At 52.5% G+C, this 21,815-nt stretch overlaps 1 protein-coding gene across 1 annotated transcript in view; it reads right to left on the minus strand.

The window, feature by feature from the left end:
* nipal3 (NIPA like domain containing 3) overlaps nucleotides 1-19,514 on the minus strand; it is a gene marked incomplete at its 3' end in the record, with an annotated part of 33,783 nt that extends 14,269 nt beyond the window's left edge. The window contains exons 1-6 of the mRNA XM_067978056.1: nucleotides 19,419-19,514; nucleotides 18,532-18,600; nucleotides 12,436-12,607; nucleotides 12,043-12,102; nucleotides 11,714-11,859; nucleotides 9,686-9,782 (exon numbers count right to left, since the gene is read on the minus strand). Of these exons, the coding sequence (XP_067834157.1) occupies nucleotides 9,686-9,782; nucleotides 11,714-11,859; nucleotides 12,043-12,102; nucleotides 12,436-12,607; nucleotides 18,532-18,600; nucleotides 19,419-19,466 (592 nt within the window). The remainder of the gene's footprint in view (nucleotides 1-9,685; nucleotides 9,783-11,713; nucleotides 11,860-12,042; nucleotides 12,103-12,435; nucleotides 12,608-18,531; nucleotides 18,601-19,418) is intronic.
* Between the last annotated feature and the right edge of the window lie 2,301 nt (nucleotides 19,515-21,815).

The raw sequence follows: 21,815 nt of genomic DNA on the forward strand, positions 1-21,815 counted from the left end.
GGTTAAGAACATAAGAAATAGGAGCAGGCCATACGGACCCTCAAGCCTGCTCCGCCATTCAATCAGATCATGGCTGATCTTCTACCTCAATGCCATTTTCCCGCCCTATCCCCATTTCCCTTGATTCCCTTAGTGTCCAAATATTCATGAATATATTCAATGACTGAGCATCCATAGCGCTCTGGGGTAGAGAATTCCAAAGATTCACAGCCCTGAGTGAAGAAATTCCTCCTCATCTCAGTCCTAAATCGCCCACCCCTTATCCTAAGACTATGACCCTTAGTTCTAAACTCTCCAGCCAGGGGAAACAGCCTCTCGGCATCTACCCTGTCAAGCCCTCTAGAATTTTATACATTTCAATGAGATCACCTCTCATTCTTCTAAACTCCAGAGAATACAGGCCCATTCTACTCAATCTCTCCTCAAAGGACAACCCTCTCATCCCAGGAATCAATCTAGTGAACCTTTGTTGCACCCCCTCTAAGGCAAGTATACACTTCCTTATATAAGACCAAAACTGTACACAGTATTCCAGGTGTCGTCTCATCAGACACCCATATAATTGCAGCAAGACCTCCTTTCTCTTGTACTCCAACCCCCTTGCAATAAAGACCAACATACCAACATGGGTGAAACTAGAACTAGGGGGCATAATCTTAGAATAAGGGGCTGCTCTTTCAAAACTGAGATGAGGAGAAACTTCTTCACTCAGAGGGTGGTAGGTCTGTGGAATTTGCTGCCCCAGGAAGCTGTGGAAGCTACATCATTAGATAAATTTAAAACAGAAATAGACAGTTTCCTAGAAGTAAAGGGAATTAGGGGTTATGGGGAGCGGGCAGGAAATTGGACATGAAGCTGAGTTCGGATCGGTCAATGCCCTGTGGGTGGCGGAGAGGGCCCAGGGGCTATGTGGCCGGGTCCTGCTCCGACTTCTTGTGTTCTTTAGATTTGTGGTTGGGATCAGATCAGCCATGATCTTATTGAATGGCGGAGCAGGCTCGAGGGGCCGATTGGCCTACTCCTGCTCCAATTTCTTATGTTCTTATGTTCTTATACCATTTGCCTTCCTAATTGCTTGCTTTACGTTAACTTTCTGTGATTCACGTACAAGGACACCCAAATCCCTCTGAATACAAACATTTCTTCGTCTCTCATCTTTTAAAAAATATTCTGCTTTTTAATTCTTCCTTTCAAAGTAAATAACCTCATTTCTCCACATTATATTCCATCTGCCACCTCCTCGCCCACTCACTTAACCTGTCTCTATCCCTTTGTAGCCTGTGTCCTCCTCACAGCTTACTTTCCCACCTAGCTTTGTATCATCAGCAAACTTGGATACATTACACTCGGTCCCCTCATCTAAGTCATTAATATAGATTGTGAACAGCTGAGGCCCAAGCACCGATCCTTGTGGCACCCCACTAGTTACAGCCTGCCAACCTGAAAATGGCCCATTTATCCGTACTCTCTGTTTTCTGTCCGTTAACCAATCCTCTCTCCATGCTAATATATTACCCGCAATCCCATGAGCCCTAATCTTGTGTAACAACCTTTTGTGTGTCACCTTATCGAATGCCTTTTGAAAATCCAAATATACTACATCCACTGGTTCCCCTTTATCTAGCCTGCTCGTTACATCCTCAAAAAATTCTAATTTCCCTTTCATAAAACCGTGTTGACTCTGTCTAATCATATTATGATTTTCTAAATGTTTGTTACCACTTCCTTTATGATGGATTCCAGCATTTTCCCTACTACTGATGTCAGGCTAACTGGCCCGTAGTTCCCTGTTTTCTCTCTCCCTCGTTTCTTGAATAGCAGTGTTACATTTGCTACCTTCCAATCCACTGGGACCGTTCTAGAATCTAGGGAATTCTGGAAGATTAAAACCAATGCATCCACCTCTTTTAAAAACTCTCCCTGTAGGCCATCAGGTCCAGGGAAACTGTCGGCTTTAATCAAATGAATTTCTCCAGTACTTTTTCTTTTCCTAATCTTAATTACTTTAAGTTCCTCCTTCTCAATAGACCCTTGGTTCCCCACTATTTCTGGTATGTTTTTGTGTCTTCTACCGTGAAGACAGAAACAAAATATTTGTTTAACGTCTCTGCCATTTCCTTATTCCCCATTATAATTTCTCCTGTCTCAGCCTCGAAGGGACCAACGTTTACTTTCGCTAAACTCTTCCCTTTTACATCACCAAGGAAGAGGTAAGTGATTGGTTGGTGAGTATTTTCCTGCTGAATTTGTCTAAGGTTAGAGTTTGTGGATTCTCGGGTCTCTGTTGTGTAGTGGGGGACTGCTGTTCAGCAAGGGCCCTTGAGTATACCTTTTAATTGAAGTGAAATTGGTGGGATTCATTTAATTTGAATTAATTAGTTAAAGGGTAAGTCATGTCAGGACAGCCCAGCCCCGTGTTATGCTCTTCCTGCTCTATGTGGGAAATCAGGGACCCTTCCGGTGTCCCTGACGACCATGTGTGCGGGAAATGTACCCAGCTGCAGCTACTGACAAACCGCATTGCGGCGCTGGAGCTGCGGATGGATTCATTATGGAGCATTCGCGATGCTGAAAACGTCGTGGACAGCACGTTTAGTGAGATGGTCACACTGCAGGTAAAGGTTGTACAGGCAGGAAGTAAGTGGGTGACCTCCAGGCAGAGTAAGAGGAGCAGGCAGGCAGTGCAGGGGTCCTCTGTGGCCGTCCCCCTCTCAAACAAATATACCGCTTTGGATATTGTTGAGGGGGATGACTTATCAGGGGAAGGCAGCAGCAGCCAACTTCCTGGCACCAGGGGTAGCTCTGCTGCACAGGCTGGGAGGAAAAAGAGTGGAAGAGCTATAGTGGTAGGGGATTCTATCGTAAGGGGAACAGACAGGCGTTTCTGTGGCCGTAAACGTGACTACAGGATGGTTTGTTGCCTCCCTGGTGCCAGGGTCATGGATGTCACTGAGCGGCTTCAGGGCATTCTCAAGGGGGAGGGTGAGCAGGCAGAGGTCGTGGTCCACATTGGGACCAACGACATAGGTAGGAAGGGAGATGAGGTCCTGCATCAAGAATTTAGGGAGCTAGGTAGCAGATTAAAGAGCAGGACCTCAAAGGTTGTAATCTCTGGATTACTCCCAGTGCCACGGGCTAGTGAGTATAGAAATAGGAGGATAGAACAGATGAATGCGTGGCTAAAGAGTTGGTGCAGGAGGGAGGGTTTCAGTTTCCTGGATCACTGGGCCTGCTTCTGGGGAAGGTGGGACTTGTACAAGTCGGATGGGTTGCATCTGAACCAGAGCGGGACAAATATCCTTGCGGGGAGGTTTGCTAGCACTGTTGGGGGGGGTTTAAACTAACTTGGCAGGGGGATGGGATACAGAGTGGAGCTACAATAGGGGGTGATGTGCAGCCAAATATTGAGAAAAAAACAAGTCAGCTTGGAAGACAGGGCAAATATGTAAGAGCAAGGCTGGATGGCATCTATTTTAATGCAAGGAGTCTTGCAAATAAGGTGGATGAACTGAAGGTGTTGATAAACACATGGGAGTATGATATTGTTGCTGTCACAGAGACATGGTTGAGGGAGGGGCAAGACTGGCAGCTCAATATTCCGGGGTACAGAATCTTCAGGCGAGACAGAGGGGGAGGTATAAGAGGAGGGGGGGTCGCAATATTAATTAAAGAATCAATTACTGCCATAAGGAGGGATGATATATTAGCAGGTTCCTCAAATGAGGCCATATGGGTGGAGCTTAAAAACAAAAAGGGGGCAAGCACTTTGATGGGAGTGTACTATAGACCCCCAAACAGTCAGGGGGAGATAGAGGAACAGATATGTAGGCAAATCTCAGAAAATTGTGCAAATAATAGGGTAATAATAGTGGGGGATTTCAACTTCCCCAATATTAACTGGGATACTCAGAGTGTAAAAGGCTTAGAGGGTACAAAATTCTTAACGTGCATCCAGGAGAGCTTTTTGAGCCAGCATGTAGAAAGTCCTACAAGAGAGGGGGCGGTACTGGACCTAATTCTAGGGAATGTGGCCGGCCAAGTGGAAGAAGTGCTAGTAGGTGAGCACTTTGGTGACAGTGACCATAATTCAGTGAGATTTAAGGTTGTCATGGAAAAGGACAGGGAGGGGCCGGAAATAAAGGTTCTAAATTGGGGGAAGGCCGATTTTAATAGGATAAGGCAGGATCTGGCCAAAATGGACTGGGATCAGCTGCTTGTAGGAAAATCCGCATCGGAGCAATGGGAGTCTTTCAGAAGGGAGATTGAGACCATACAATGGCAACATGTTCCCGTAAAGGTCAAGGGTGGTTCCAAGAACTCCAGGGAACCTTGGATGTCAGGGGATATACGAGAATGGATTAGGAAAAAAAGGAGGGCTTTTGGCAGATACAAAAGGCTAAGGACGGAGGAAGCCCTAGAGGAGTACAAAAAGTGCAGGGGGATACTTAAAAAGGAAATTAGGAAATCAAGGAGGGGCCATGAAAAAACTCTGGCGAGCAAAATAAAGGAAAATCCTAAGATGTTTTATAAGTATATTAAGGGTAAGAGGATAACTAGGGAAAAAATAGGGCCCATTAGGGACAAAAATGGCAATCTGTGTGTGGAGCCGGCAGATGTAGGAGGGGTTCTAAATGAATTTTTTGCATCTGTTTTCACTGTGGAGAAGGACGACGTAGACAGAGAAATACGACAGGGGGACTGTGATATACTCGAACATATTAACATCGAGCGGGAGGAGGTGTTGGCGGTTTTAGTAGGCCCAAAAATGGATAAATCCCCAGGCCCGGACGAAATGTATCCCAGGCTACTGTGTGAGGCAAAGGAGGAGATTGCGGGGGCTCTAACACATATATTCAGAACCTCTCTGGCCACAGGGGATGTGCCAGAGGACTGGAGAACCGCTAATGTAGTACCATTATTCAAGAAGGGGAGTAGGGAAAAACCGGGGAACTACAGGCCAGTGAGCCTAACATCAGTGGTAGGAAAATTATTGGAAAAAATTGTGAAGGACAAAATTAGTCTCCACTTGGAGAAGCAAGGATTAATCAGGGATAGTCAACATGGCTTTGTCAAGGGAAGATCATGTCTGACTAATTTGATTGAATTTTTTGAGGGGGTGACTAGGCGTGTGGATGAGGGTAACGCAGTAGATGTGGTATACATGGATTTCAGTAAGGCCTTCGATAAAGTCCCCCACAGGAGACTGGTCAAGAAGGTACGAGCCCATGGAATCCAGGGTGCCTTGGCACTTTGGATACAAAACTGGCTTAGTGGCAGAAGGCAGAGGGTGATGGTCGAAGGTTGTTTTTGTGACTGGAAGCCTGTGGCCAGTGGGGTACCACAGGGATCTGTGCTGGGGCCCTTGCTGTTTGTGGTCTACATTAATGACTTGGATATGAATGTAAAAGGTATGATCAGTAAGTTCGCTGATGATACAAAAATTGGTAGGGTGGTAAATAGCGAGGAGGATAGCCTCAGTCTGCAGGACGATATAGATGGGTTGGTCAGATGGGCGGAACAGTGGCAAATGGAATTTAACCCGGAAAAGTGCGAGGTGATGCACTTTGGAGGGACTAACAAGGCAAGGGACTACACAATGAATGGGAGGACCCTAGGCAAGACAGAGGGTCAGAGGGATCTTGGTGTGCAAGTTCACAGATCCCTGAAGGCGGCGGAACAGGTAGATAAGGTGGTAAAGAAGGTATATGGGATACTTGCCTTTATTAGCCGAGGCATAGAATATAAGAGCAAGGAGGTTATGATGGAGCTGTATAAAACACTGGTTAGGCCACAGCTGGAGTACTGTGTGCAGTTCTGGTCGCCGCACTACAGGAAGGATGTGATCGCTTTGGAGAGGGTGCAGAGGAGATTCACCAGGATGTTACCAGGGCTGGAGCGCTTCAGCTATGAAGAGAGACTGGGAAGATTGGGTTTGTTTTCCTTGGAGCAGAGGAGGCTGAGGGGGGACATGTTTGAGGTGTACAAAATTATGAGGGGCATAGATAGGATGGATACTAAGGAGCTTTTTCCCTTCGTTGAGGGTTCTATAACAAGGGGGCATAGATTCAAGGTAAAAGGCGGGAGGTTTAGAGGGGATTTGAGAAAGAACTTTTTCACCCAGAGGGTGGTTGGAGTCTGGAACTCACTGCCTGAGAGGGTTGTGGAGGCAGGAACCCTCACAACATTCAAGAAGCATTTGGATGAGCACTTGAAATGCCATAGCATACAAGGCTACGGACCAAATGCTGGAATATGGGATTAGATTAGACTGGGCTTGATGGCCGGCGTGGACACGATGGGCCGAAGGGCCTCTATCCGTGCTGTATAACTCTATGACTCTACATACTTGTAGAAGTTCTTACAATCTGTTTTTATATTTCTTGCCAGTTTGCTCTCGTTCAATTTTCTCCCTCTATCAATTTTTTGGTCATCCTTTGTTGGTTTCTAAAACTCTCCCAATCCTCACGTTTACTACTCTCTTTGACAACACTGTAAGCCTCTTCTTTTAATCTAATACTATCCTTAACTTCTCTAGTTAGCCACAGTTAGATTTTTTTTCCCATGGAGTTTTGTATTCCTCAAGGGAATGTATGTTTGTTGGGAATTATGAATTATTTATTTAAATGTTTTGCCATTGCTTATCTACCATCATAACTTTTAATCTAATTTCCCAATCTACCTTCGCCAACTCGCCCCTCATACCTACAAAATTGTCATTGTTTAAATTTAAGACCCTAGTTTTGGACTTAACTACATCACTCTCAAACTCAAGATGAAATTCTATCATATTATGATCACTCTTTCCCAGAGGATCCTTTACTGTGCGATTACTAATTAACCCTGTCTCATTACACAATACTAGATCTAAAATAGCCTGTTCTCTGGTTGGTTCCTTGATATACTGCTCTAGAAAACTGTCTCAAATGCATTCCATCAACTCCAAACTACTTTTGCCAATTTGGTTTGCCCAGTTTATGTGAAGATTAAATCCCCCATGATTATTGTATTACCCTTGTTACAAGCTCCTCTAATTTCCTGATTTATACTCTGTCCAACACTATAACTACTATTAGGGGGCCTATAAACTACTTCCAACAGTGTTTTCTGCCTCTTGGTATTTCTTAGCTCCACCCATACTGATTCTAAACCTTGATTTTCTGAGCTAAGATCCTTTCTCAAGTCAGGAGCGCGATGAATACTCATTCATCTGGATTGTGCAGCCGCAACAGCACTCAAGAAGCGCAACACCATCCAGGACAGAGTTGTTTGCTTTCTTGACCCCTGTGCTACTGGACTCAGTATCCATCCCTTCAGGCACTGTGACGGCGGCCTGGGGGCGGCCTGCGCAAGCAACTACAAAATTAAATTATCAAGAAACATAAAAAGAAATACAGACACAAATAACAAAAGAAAAATCAGGATAGGGAGAGGGCCACTAAGAGATGCACAAGATAAACTCACAGGTAAAGACAGCGAAATTGCAGAAATATTGAATAATTACTTTTCCTCCGTATTTACCAGGGAGACTAACAGGGTGGACAGGACATTAGAAGAGGAGATCAAAAAGAGATTAAAACCCCTGCCCAAGCCCTGAGCCCACATTACTCTCTTGACCCCTCCACTGTCTGTTATCAGAATGCTCGTCCGACTTCCAGTCTTGGATGAGCCGCAATCTCCTCCATTGGGAAGAATGAAGCCATTGTCTTCAGCCCCTGCCGAAAACATCATCCCACAAGTGCAAGTTGTTGTTGTTGACTCTGTACAATTATCTTACAATTCCTCGTTAGTTAATTCTGTGTCTGGTGTTTAATGGCAATTAAATCAGGGGTGACGCATTCCTGTCTTCAAGGTAAATACTTTAAATTCAAGTACTCTGATGTGTCGCTGCCGTTTCAGATTTGTTGCCGGTCCATGAGGCTGTGACAGACACGGAGGGGCTGACTAACAGTCACCCTGAGGAGGCTGTGACCAGGGACCCGCCATTGATTACTACTCAGACTGTAGTAACTCTCTCTGTGGTTACACTTCTGCCGTTTCCTTCAGGGTAGTTCCCTTGTGCCCAACTGAGACAGGAAGTTGCTCAGTAACTGACGTTAATGCACAGTCACCAAGCTTTCCTCACACCCGTAACAGGAAGTTATAACAAGGCGTGTCCTAGCGACAGCTTTGAACAAAAGCACCACAGGTCCTCCTGAATGGGCCAGTGCCTCGATCCCTGCTGACCATCTCCATCAGGCCAGTGACTGTTAGGATCACAATTAGGGGGTTACCAAGGGATGGACCATCAATGAAAGACTTCCAGTGGCAGTGTAAGTTATGGGCAGGGCTACTGCACTGCTGGGTTTGCTCAGAGCTGTCACTCTCAGGTTCCAAACAGGGTCTTGTTTAAGGGCAATTTGCAGCAAGGGAGGGGTGGAGAAAGCCTGGTCGGTAGGGAGCGGGGGGCGGGGAGGGGGAGAAAGGGGAGAAAGCAGCCTATAAAAGGAACTAGACATACTACAACTTGCATTTATATAGCGCCTTTAACGTAGTAAAATATCCCAAGGGGCTTCACAGGAGCGATTATCAAACATAATTTGACACCGAGCCACATAAGGAGATATAGGACAGGTGACCAAAAGCTTGGTCAAAGAGGTTTTGAGAAGCGTCTTAGGGGAGAGAGGTAGAGATGTGCAGAGGTTTAGGGAGGGAATTCCAGTGCTCAGGGCCTCGGCAGCTGAAGACACGGCCTGAGTGAAGGAAATCAGGGATGTGCAAAAGGCCTGAATTGGAGGAGCGCAGGGATCTCGGAGGGTTGTAGGGCTGGAGGAGGTTACAGAGATAGGGAGGGGCGAGGCCATGGAGGGATTCGAAAACAAGGATGAGAATTTTATAATCGAGGTGTTCCCGGACTGGGAGCCAATGCAAGTCAGTGAGCACAGGGGTGATGGGTGAACGGGACTTGGTGCAAGTTAGGATATGGGCAGCAGAGTTTTGGATGAGCTCAAGTTACAGTGGGTGGAAGATGGGAGGCCAGTCAGGAGAGCATTGGAATAGGAAAGTCTGGAGGTAACAAAGGCATGGATGAGGGTTTCAGCAGCAGATGAGCTGAGGCAGGGGCGGAGACGGGCGATGTTACGGAGGTGGAAGTAGGCGGTCTTGGTGATGGAGCGGATATGGGGTCAGAAGCTCATCTCAGGGTGACGAGGTTGCAAACGGTCTGGTTCAGCCTCAGACAGTGGCCAGGAAGAGGGATGGAGTTTGTGGCGAGGTAACGGAGTTTGAGTCGGGGACCAAAGACAATGGCTTCTGTCTTCCCAATATTTAACTGAATATTTAACAGGGAGCAGCAAGTGCACAGATGCTGGGAGGTGAGCCACGGTCGCTCCTGGGCTGGATGCTGAGTAGCACTGCTCCAAGGCAGTAGCTCATGTGTTGTCTCTCGTAGCGAGTGCCTGACCTCAGCTGGAGACATGCTGGTGAAGCAAGGCAGCGTTCCCTGTGCGTGCCCGCTACCGTCCAACTGAGAGACCATCCAGGTTACCTGGGGGAGGAAGTACAGCATTGAGCAGCTGGAGAACCTCTGGAACTGAGAGGAAATGAAGAAATAATTTGTGAAGACTGAAGACAAGAAGGAACCCGAGAACTGCACCTAATACCCAGTCAGCTTGCACTCTGATCGCAGGCCCGGGAACTCAGCACTTACCCAGCAGGGCCACCAGCAGCAGGATAATGACAAGATAGGACATCCTCCGTCTTTTATAGAAATACAGGAGAAGGCAGAAGATGATGATCACCACAAGCTGGTATACAGAAAGGAACGGGTCAGTGCAATTAAATTGGAGCATTTAAACAAAAACCATTCCTGAAACTCTGTCGAATCAGACCACTGATAACAGCATCACGCACACACACAGGGACACATGCACACCTCATCCTTACCCCATGCCTAGTTCTTGCCCCATGCTCACCACTAACCCCAGGTCCCTGCCCCTTTCCCACCGGTCCCTGCCCCCACCCCCTCGCTCTCCGCCCCCGACCGGTCCCTGCCCCCCTCTCGCTCTCCACCCCCGACCGGTCCCTGCACCCCCCCTCGCTCTCCACCCCCGACCGGTCCCTGCCCCCCTCTCGCTCTCCTCCCCCGACCGGTCCCTGCCCCCCCCCCCTCGCTCTCCACCCCCGACCGGTCCCTGCCCCCCCCCTCGCTCTCCACCCCCGACCGGTCCCTGCCCCCCTCTCGCTCTCCACCCCCCGACCGGTCCCTGCACCCCCTCTCGCTCTTCGCCCGACCGGTCCCTGCCCCCCTCTCGCTCTTCGCCCAACCGGTCCCTGACCCCCTCTCGCTCTCCACCCCCGACCGGTCCCTGCCCCCCTCTCGCTCTCCACCCCCCGACCGGTCCCTGCCCCCCTCTCGCTCTCCTCCCCCGACCGGTCCCTGCCCCCCCCTCGCTCTTCGCCCGACCGGTCCCTGCCCCCCTCTCGCTCTCCTCCCCCGACCGGTCCCTGCCCCCCCCCTCGCTCTCCACCCCCTGACCGGTCCCTGCCCCCCTCTCGCTCTCCACCCGACCGGTCCCTGCCCCCCCCTCGCTCTCCTCCCCCGACCGGTCCCTGCCCCCCTCTCGCTCTCCTCCCCCGACCGGTCCCTGCCCCCCCCTCGCTCTCCTCCCCCGACCGGTCCCTGCCCCCCTCTCGCTCTCCACCCCTGACCGGTCCCTGCCCCCCTCTCGCTCTCCACCCCCGACCGGTCCCTGCCCCCCCCCCTCGCTCTCCTCCCCCGACCGGTCCCTGCCCCCCTCTCGCTCTCCACCCCCGACCGGTCCCTGCCCCCCCCCTCTCGCTCTCCACCCCCGACCGGTCCCTGCACCCCCCTCGCTCTCCACCCCTGACCGGTCCCTGCCCCCCTCTCGCTCTCCACCCCCGACCGGTCCCTGCCCCCCCCCCTCGCTCTCCACCCCCGACCGGTCCCTGCCCCCCTCTCGCTCTCCACCCCCGACCGGTCCCTGCACCCCCCTCGCTCTCCTCCCCTGACCGGTCCCTGCACCCCCCCTCGCTCTCCACCCCTGACCGGTCCCTGCCCCCCTCTCGCTCTCCACCCCCGACCGGTCCCTCCCCCCCCCCTCTCGCTCTCCTCCCCCGACCGGTCCCTGCCCCCCTCTCGCTCTCCACCCCCGACCGGTCCCTGCCCCCCCCTCTCGCTCTCCTCCCCCGACCGGTCCCTGCACCCCCCTCGCTCTCCTCCCCCGACCGGTCCCTGCCCCCCTCTCGCTCTCCACCCCCGACCGGTCCCTGCACCCCCCTCGCTCTCCTCCCCCGACCGGTCCCTGCCCCCCTCTCGCTCTCCACCCCCGACCGGTCCCTGCACCCCCCTCGCTCTCCGCCCGACCGGTCCCTGCCCCCCTCTCGCTCTCCACCCCCGACCGGTCCCTGCACCCCCCTCGCTCTCCGCCCGACCGGTCCCTGCCCCCCTCTCGCTCTCCACCCCTGACCGGTCCCTGCCCCCCCCTCGCTCTCCTCCCCCGACCGGTCCCTGCCCCCCTCTCGCTCTCCTCCCCCGACCGGTCCCTGCCCCCCTCTCGCTCTCCGCCCGACCGGTCCCTGCCCCCTTCTCGCTCTCCTCCCCCGACCGGTCCCTGCCCCCCCCTCGCTCTCCTCCCCCGACCGGTCCCTGCCCCCTTCTCGCTCTCCGCCCGACCGGTCCCTGCCCCCCCCTCGCTCTCCACCCCCTGGTCCTTACCAGGTACAGGAGGAACGGCCAGGCCAGGAGGTGCTGGATCAGGTTCCTCCCAGTGAGTTTCTCGTGAGCATTTGGTCCGAACGTGACCAGCAGATAGATTCCGATCACCGTCAAACCGCAGCCGAGGAACGAGAGCACGTAGCGCCCTGCAGGTAGGACAGAGGGCGGAGCAGGAGAAGCCAGTCAGTCAGCTGCTCAGACACAGTACACGGGTCTTATTAAACAGGCACTACAGTGTGACGGGAAACCACCACAACGACATTTACCGAACAGGAGGAAGGCTCAGCTTCTGAACTATGGAGACATTGTCTCGCTTTATATAAACTTACGTAGAAATTCTTTGGGTTTCCATTTGTCCCTCAGGAATATGATTCCTATGATTGAACTGGCTGTCGAGATAAAAGATACAGATATAAATGTATAATGATCAGCTTCCGTCAACTCACACTGCGCCCCCCCACAAATCCCGGAATCCAGCCCCGCCTCTCCTCCTCCCTGCCCCGGAATCTAGCCCTGCCCCCCCCGGGACCAACCCTACCCCTCCCCTCCCCGGAATCCAGCCACGCCCTGGGACCAACCCTCCTACCCCTCCACCCTCATCTGCGGACCAACCCTCACCCCACCTCCCCGGAACCTCCGTGGGTCTGAGCTGGTGTGGAATGGTTGCTGCGTTTGCCCAGGTACCAAAGACCCAAAGCACGGTCAGAAGGACAGTATCTTACCGACTATGGAGACAGCACTGAGTGGTGTGACGAGCGATAATGGGGCGTAGGCATACGAGGCGAAGACTCCCAGCTCCCCCAGTAACATCAGCACCAAACCCAGCCACCAGGTCTTTGTCCTAAAGTATGATCGAGGGTCTTTGGTGCCTGTTAATCTCACATGGCTGTACTTCTGCAGCAGAAGGTGGAAGAAAGTTACAAGGATGGTATGGTGAAATACGAGGATATATAGGGGCAGAGAGCGAGGGAGAGAGAGAGAGAGGCAGGCGCAGAGAGAAAGGCAGGCGCCGAGAGAGAGAGAGAGAGAGAGAGGCAGGCATAGAGAGAGAGAGAGAGAGACAGGTGCAGGGAGAGAGAGAGAGAGAGAGAGCGAGCGAGGCAGGCACAGAGAGAGAGAGAGAGAGGCAGGCAGGGGCAGAGAGAGAGAGAGAGGCAGGCAGGGGCAGAGAGAGAGAAAGAGAGAAAGAAAGAAAAAAAAAGAGGCAGGCAGGCGCAGAGAGCGTGACAGACGAAGATTGCAGTACAGGTGTGTGGTGCAGCCATGGACACAGTTTAACATTCAGAGATCTGCACTGTCAGTATTCTGGGTTGTTTGTGCAGGCCAGCTCTTGTAGGTAAAGCTCTTTGTACATAGTCCGAGCGGACAGACACCTGCTGGTGAGTTTCTCCCGCACCCCCCTTAACCTCACTAACACTGTTAACAGTCCCTCGAACGTCGAACTGCACAACCACCAGCAACACCAATAGACAGATAGGCACGAAACTACACACCACCTCACAGTAATGGTGTTGGAAAAAGAAGCAAGTAAGGTATTAAATGCTAAGGAGCTCCACACTAATGAGTGAAAACATAAATAGGAGCAGGAGTAGGCCATACGGCCCCTCGAGCCTGCTCCAAGAGTCAACAAGATCATGGCTGATCTTTGACCTCAACTCCACTTTCCCGCCTGATCCATATCCCTTGATTCCCTTAGAGTCCAAAAATCTATCCATCTCAGTCCTGAATATATTCAATGACTGAGCCTCCACAGCCCTCTGGGGTAGAGAATTCCAAAGATTCACCACCCCAAGTGTAGAATACCAGGCACTGCCGAACATTGCAGAAGGAAACATAGTCCCAGAGGATATGTTTACACGATGGGCCGAAGGGCCTCTATCCGTGCTGTATAACTCTATGACTGAGGATAAGGCAGAACGCCAGAGTGTGCAGGCTGGAGCCAGGTTCAGATTGCAGGGGGATTGCAGCTGTGGGTGATTCTTTGCTGAGTAAAGTGTATAGGACAAAACTCACAGGCGGGTGAGCTGCCTCCCTGCAGGTAGAGAAATATATAGTGAGGGATATTGAAGGCTCCCTGTGTTAAGGGTAAAAACAGAAAATGCTGGAAATACTCAGCAAGTCAGGCTGCATCTGAAGGGAAAGAAACAGAGTTAACATTTCAGGTCAAAGACCTTTCGTCAAAAAAGGAAGATTAAAGGTTTAACTGTTTTTGAGCAAGTACAGAGCCAGGGAAAGGTGGGGGGGAGGAGAGGGGAGGGGAGGGGAGGGGAGGGGAGAACAAAAGGGAAGGACTGTGATAGGGTGGAGGGCAGGGGTGATTAAATGATAAAAGGGATGGTGGTGCAAGGTGAGGAGGGTGGGAATGGGACAGGTTAAGAAACAAAAGATGGGTCTAGAGTAGCTGTAAATGGCAACAGCAGAACCATTACCAGCACCTGCTGTCCAAAAAAATGGGAGCAATGATTCTGATCTGAAATTATTGAAATCAACGTCGAGTCCGGAAGGTTGTAAAGTGCCTAAACTTCATTAAGACCATTGAGACGGGCTACACTTAAACCAGGGAGGGTGAGAAAGACCAGTGAGGTGCATTGGTACAGGGGGGGGGCACACATCAGGATCCCAGACAAGACAGACTGTAGGGGAGAAGGCAGCGAACAGGTGGGCACAGACGCAGAAAGTCAGAGAGAGAGAATGAACCAGAGACAGGAACAGGCATACACGGGAGATGTGAGAGGAGGTAAATCTATAAGATGTATAAACATGAAACATAGAAAATAGGAGCAGGAGTAGGCCATTCGGCCCTTCGAGCTGCTCCGCCATTCAATGTGATCATGGCTGATCCTCTATCTCAATACCATATTCCCGCTCTCTCCCCATACCCCTTGATGCCTTTTGTGTCTAGAAATCTATCCAGCTCCTTCTTAGATATATTCAGTGACTTGACCTCCACAGCCTTCTGTGGTAGAGAATTCCACAGGTTCACCACCCTCTGAGTGAAGAAATTTCTCCTCATCTCAGTCCTAAATGTCCTATCCCTTATCCTGAGACTGTGACCCCTCGTTCTGGACCCCCAGCCAGGGGAAACATCCTCCCTGCATCCAGTCTGTCTCGTCCTGTCAGAATTTTATATGTTTCAATGAGAACCCCTCTCATTCTTCTAAACTCGAGTGAATACAGGCCGAGTCGACCCAATCTCTCCTCATACGACAGTCCTGCCATCCCAGGGATCAGTCTGGTGAACCTTCACTGCACTCCCTCTATGGCAAGTATATCCTTTCTTAGGTAAGGAGACCAAATCTGGACACAATACTCCAGGTATGGTCTCACCAAAGCCCTATAATAACTGTAAACAATTTTACAACACCAAGTTATAGTCCAACGATTTTTATTTGAAATCTACAAGCTTTCGGAGGCTTCCTCCTTCCTCAGGTAAATGTAGGAGGAAGCCTCCGAAAGCTTGTAGATTTCAAATAAAAATCGTTGGACTATAACTTGGTGTTGTAAAATTGTTTACAATTGTCAACCCCAGTCCATCACCGGCATCTCCACATCATCACTATAATAACTGCAGTAAGACATCCTTGCTCCTATACTCAAATCCTCTTGCAATGAAAACCAATATACCATTTGCCTTCCTTTCAGTGACTGGTGTACAAAGACACCCAGGTCCCTTTGTACATCAACATTTCCCAATCTATTACCATTTAAATAATACTCTGCCTTTCTGTTTTTCCTTCCAAAGTAGATAACTTCACATTTATCCACATTATACTGCATCTGCCATGTATTTGCCCACTCACTCAACTTGTCTAAATCACCTTGAAGTCTCTTTGCATCCTCCTCACAACTCACAATCCCACCTAGTTTCATGTCGTCAGCAATCTTGGAAATATTACATTTGGTTCCCTCATCCAAATCATTGATATATATTGTGAATAGCTGGGGCCCAAGTACTGATCTCTGTGGTACCCCACTAGTCTCTGCCTGCCACCCTGAAAAAGACCCATTTATTCCTACTCTCTGTTTCCTGTCTGTTAACCAATTTTCAATCCATGTCAGTATATTACCCCCAATCCCATGTGCTTTAATTTTGCACACTAACCTTTTATGTGGGACTTTATCAAAGGCCTTCTGAAAATCCAAATAAACCACATCCACTGGTTCTCCCTTATCTATTCTACCAGTTCCATCCTCAAAAAACTCCAGTAGATTTGTCAAACACGATTTCACTTTCATAGATCCTTGTTGACTTTGTCTAATCCCATTGATATTTTCTAAGTGTCCTGTTATCACATCCTTTATAATAGACTTGAGCATTTTTCCTACTATTGATGTTAGGCTAACCGGTCTGTCGTTCCCTGTTTTCTCTCTCCCTCCTTTTTTAAATAGTGGGGTTACACTAGAAGCTTTAGAAATAAAATGAAGCCCTGGAAAGGGTGCAGAGGAGTTTTACCAGGATGATACCAGGGATGAGGGACTTCAGTTATGTAGAGAGACTGGAGAAGCTGGGGTTGTTCTCCTTAGAGCAGAGAAGGTTAAGGAGAGATTTGATAGAGGTGTTCAAAATCATGAAGACCTTTGATAAAGTAAATATGAAGAAACTCCTTTCTAGTGGCAGAAGGATTGGTAATCAGAGGACACAGATTTAAGGTGATTGGCAAGAGAAGCAGAGGGGAAATGAGGAGAATTTTTTTTTACACAGCGAATTGCCTGAAAGGGCGGTGGAAGCAAATTCAATAGTAACTTTCAAAAGGGAATTGAATAAATACTTAAAAAGTAAAAATTTGCAGACTATGGGGAAAGAGCAGGGAGTGGGACTAATTGGATAGCTCCTTCAAATAGCCGGCATAGGCACGATGGGCCGAATGGCTCCTTCTGTGCTGCATAATTCTAAGATGCCAGAACCAGAGACTGTTGTAGGAGTCGCGAACTACAATGTGATGGGAATATCAGAAACATGGTTAAACCCAGAGGGTGGAAATTTATAGAATGTTCAGGGGTACAGAGTGTTTAGAAAAGACAGAATGGACAGAAGAGGAGGTGGTATCGCCCTGTCTGTCAGGGATACCTGGGGGTTAAAGATCCTGTGGGAGGTAGAAAACTACAGAATGAACCTCTCTGGATCGGAATCTCTAATGCTAACACTGGGGTCTGCAATAGACCACCACGTCAGAGTAAGGAGGACAATTTGCTCCATGGAGAGATAGGGAGAGGATGTGAGAGCAGGGTCAGTGCTTGGGCCTCAGCTATTTACAATCTATATTAATAATTGTGGTAGCCAATCCTCTATCCATGCTAATATATTACCCCCAACCCTATGAGCCCTTATCTTGTGTAACAATCTTTTGTGTGGCACCTTATCGAATGCCTTTTGAAAATCCAAATATACGACATCCACTGATTCCCCCTTATCTATCCTGCTAGTTACATCCTCTAAAAACTCTTAATAGATTTGTGAAACACGATTTCATAGAATGGTTACAGCACAGAAGGAGGTCATTCGGTCCATCGAGCCCGTGCCGGCTCTCTGCAAGAGCAAATCAACTAGTCCCACTCCTCCGCCCTTTCCCCGTAGCCCTGCAAATTGTTTCCCTTCAAGTATTTATCCAATTCCTTTTTGATAAAAGGAATTCCCTCAGGCAGTGCATTCCAGATCATGACCACTCACTGAGTAAAAAATTTTTTTTCTCATGTCACCTTTGGTTCTTTTACCAATCACCTTAAATCTGTGCCCTCTGGTTCTCGACCCTTCCACCAATGGGAACAGTTTCTCTCTATCTACTCTGTCTAGACCCTTCATGATTTGGAATACCTCGATCAAATCTCCTCTTACCTGCTTTGCTCTAAGGAGAACCCCAGCTTCTCCAGTCTATCCATGTAACTAAAGTCCCTCATCCCTGGAACCATTCTGGTAAATCTTTTCTGCATCCTCTCTAAGGCCTTCACATCCTTCCTAAAGTGTGGTGCCCAGAATTGGACACATTACTCTAGTTGTGGCCGAACCAGTGTTTTATAAAGGTTCATCATAACTTGCTTGCTTTTGTACTCTATTCATAAAGTCCAGGATCCCATATGCTTTTTTAACTGCTTTCTCAACCTGCCCTGCCACCTTCAGTGATTTGTGCATAGATACTCTGTTCCTGCACCCCTATAGAATTGTACCCTTTAGTTTATATTGCCTCTCCTCATTCTTCCTACCAAAATGTAACACTTCACACTTCTCTGCATTAAATTCCATCTGCCATGTGTCTGCCCATTTCACCAACCTGTCTATGTTCTCTTCACTGTTCATTGCACTTCCAAGTTTTGTGTCATCTGCAAATTTTGAAATTGTGCCCTGTACAACCAAGTCCAAGTCATTAATATATATCAAGAAAAGCAGTGGTCCCAGCACCGACCCCTGGGGAACACCACTGTACACCTCCCTCCAGTCTGAAAAACAACTGTTCACCTCTACTCCCTTTCCCTTTCATAAAACTATGTTGACTCTGCCTAACCATATTATGATTTTTTTAATTGTCCTGTTACCACTTGCTTAATAATGGATTCCAGCACTTTCCCTACTACTGATGTCAGGCTAACTGACCTGTAGTTCCCTGTTTTCTCTCTCCCTCCTTTCTTGAATAGCGGGGTTACATTTGCTACCTTCCAATCCATGGGGACCGTTCTAGAATCTTGGGAATTTGGACGATTACAACCAATGCATCCACTATCTCTGTGGCGATCAGAGAAGCTTCAAGCTGCTCCTCGCCCCTCAGAACCAGACCCTCGGTCCAGCCCGAGCTGGAACCCCCTCCTCCCGCCAGTTGGAAGCTCACCTGCACATTGAGAGAGATACTGATGACAAGATTCCCAAAGATTGCCAGCAGAGTTCCAATCAGATTCTCCTGTGAGTGAGAAAAAACACAGTCAACAGAACACAAGGGGAAAGCAGACCCAGACCAGATCAGGACCCAGACCCAGACCAGATCAGGACCCAGACCCAGACCAGATCAGGACCCAGACCCAATCAGGACCCAGACCCAGACCAGATCAGGACCCAGACCCAGACCAGATCAGGACCCAGACCCAGACCAGATCAGGACCCAGACCCAGACCAGATCAGGACCCAGACCCAATCAGGACCCAGACCAGATCAGGACCCAGACCCAGACCAGATCAGGACCCAGACCCAGATCAGGACCCAGACCAGATCAGGACCCAGACCCAGATCAGGACCCAGACCCAGATCAGGACCCAGACCCAGATCAGGACCCAGACCAGATCAGGACCCAGATCCAGACCAGATCAGGACCCAGACCCAGACCCAGACCAGGACCCAGACCAGAACCCGGATCAGGTCAGGACCCAGACCACCCCCCACCCCAGTTTCTCCCCGACGGGTGGCGAAGAGCCGGACGGTGTTCAGGGCATCGCCGATTCCCGTGGGCGGTGTCGGTCCGGGTGCCCGATCCTCCTGTCTCCGGGCCCACCCTGTGCCCGATCCCCGGTCCCGGGCCCACCCTGTGCCCGATCCCCGATCCTCCTGTCTCCGGGCCCACCCTGTGCCCGATCCCCGATCCCCGGTCCCGGGCCCACCCTGTGCCCGATCCCCGGTCCCGGGCCCACCCTGTGCCCGATCCCCGGTCCCGGGCCCACCCTGTGCCCGATCCCCGGTCCCGGGCCCACCCTGTGCCCGATCCCCGATCCCCGGTCCCGGGCCCACCCTGTACGAGGTCTCGGCCCTCGGTCCGGGGCCGCTCTCCCGCTCCATGGTCCCGGGCCCGGGGCTCCGCCAATCAGCGCCCGTGTGGAAGGCGATCTGAGTGACAGGGGAACGGACCAATCGACGGGCGCCTGGAACCGCCAATCACAGCGTGCGGGGGCGGGGAATCAGCAGCACCGTATCTCCCTGGTGACCCAGTGGGGGGCGTATCCCCCTCACCCCACCCCCCCCACCGTATCCCCCTCACCCCATCCCCCCACCGTATCCCCCTCACCCCACCCCCCCCCACCGTATCCCCCTCACCCCATCCCCCCCACCGTATCCCCCTCACCCCATCCCCCCACCGTATCCCCCTCACCCCATCCCCCCCACCGTATCCCCCTCACCCCATCCCCCCCCACCGTATCCCCCTCACCCCATCCCCCCCACCGTATCCCCCTCACCCCATCCCCCCCCCACCGTATCCCCCTCACCCCATCCCCCCCACCGTATCCCCCTCACCCCATCCCCCCCACCGTATCCCCCTCACCCCATCCCCCCCCCACCGTATCCCCCTCACCCCATCCCCCCCCCACCGTATCCCCCTCACCCCATCCCCCCCACCGTATCCCCCTCACCCCATCCCCCCCACCGTATCCCCCTCACCCCATCCCCCCCACCGTATCCCCCTCACCCCATCCCCCCCCCACCGTATCCCCCCTCACCCCATCCCCCCCCCACCGTATCCCCCTCACCCCATCCCCCCCCCACCGTATCCCCCCTCACCCCATCCCCCCCCACCCCATCCCCCTCACCCCATCCCCCCCCACCCCATCCCCCTCACCGTATCCCCCCTCACCCCATCCCCCCCACCCCATCCCCCCTCACCCCATCCCCCCCACCCCATCCCCCTCACCCCATCCCCCCCACCCCATCCCCCCTCACCCCATCCCCCCCCACCGTATCCCCCTCACCGTATCCCCCCCCACCGTATCCCCCCTCACCCCATCCCCCCCCACCGTATCCCCCCTCACCCCATCCCCCCCCACCGTATCCCCCCTCACCCCATCCCCCCCCACCGTATCCCCCTCACCCCATCCCCCCCTCACCGTATCCCCCTCACCCCATCCCCCCCCACCGTATCCCCCCTCACCCCATCCCCCCCCACCGTATCCCCCCTCACCCCATCCCCCCCCCACCGTATCCCCCTCACCCCATCCCCCCCCCACCGTATCCCCCTCACCCCATCCCCCCCCACCCCATCCCCCTCACCCCATCCCCCCCCACCCCATCCCCCTCACCGTATCCCCCCTCACCCCATCCCCCCCACCCCATCCCCCTCACCCCATCCCCCCCACCCCATCCCCCCTCACCCCATCCCCCCCCACCGTATCCCCCTCACCGTATCCCCCCCCACCGTATCCCCCCTCACCCCATCCCCCCCCCACCGTATCCCCCTCACCCCATACCCCCCACCGTATCCCCCCCCACCGTATCCCCCCTCACCCCATCCCCCCCCACCGTATCCCCCCTCACCCCATCCCCCCCCACCGTATCCCCCCTCACCCCATCCCCCCCACCGTATCCCCCTCACCCCATCCCCCCCCACTGTATCCCCCCTCACCCCATCCCCCCCCACCGTATCCCCCCCACCCCATCCCCCTCACCCCATCCCCCCCCACCCCATCCCCCTCACCGTATCCCCCCTCACCCCATCCCCCCCACCCCCATCCCCCTCACCCCATCCCCCCCCACCCCATCCCCCCTCACCCCATCCCCCCCCACCGTATCCCCCTCACCGTATCCCCCCCCACCGTATCCCCCCTCACCCCATCCCCCCCCCACCGTATCCCCCTCACCCCATACCCCCCACCGTATCCCCCCCCACCGTATCCCCCCTCACCCCATCCCCCCCCACCGTATCCCCCCTCACCCCATCCCCCCCCACCGTATCCCCCCTCACCCCATCCCCCCCACCGTATCCCCCTCACCCCATCCCCCCCCACTGTATCCCCCCTCACCCCATCCCCCCCCACCGTATCACCCCTCACCCCATCCCCCCCACCGTATCCCCCTCACCCCATCCCCCTCACCCCATCCCCCCCCACCGTATCCCCCTCACCCCATCCCCCTCACCCCATCCCCCCCCACCGTATCCCCCTCACCGTATCCCCCTCACCCCACCCCCCCCACCGTATCCCCCTCACCGTATCCCCCCTCACCCCACCCCCCCCCACCGTATCCCCCTCACCACATCCCCCCCCACCGTATCCCCCTCACCCCATCCCCCTCACCACATCCCCCCCCACCGTATCCCCCTCACCGTATCCCCCTCACCCCATCCCCCCTCACCCCATCCCCCCCCACCGTATCCCCCCTCACCCCATCCCCCCCACCGTATCCCCCTCACCCCATCCC

The sequence above is a fragment of the Heptranchias perlo genome, unplaced genomic scaffold (genome assembly GCF_035084215.1).
Source record: "Heptranchias perlo isolate sHepPer1 unplaced genomic scaffold, sHepPer1.hap1 HAP1_SCAFFOLD_216, whole genome shotgun sequence".
In the NCBI taxonomy this organism is placed as follows: Eukaryota; Metazoa; Chordata; class Chondrichthyes; order Hexanchiformes; family Hexanchidae; genus Heptranchias; species Heptranchias perlo.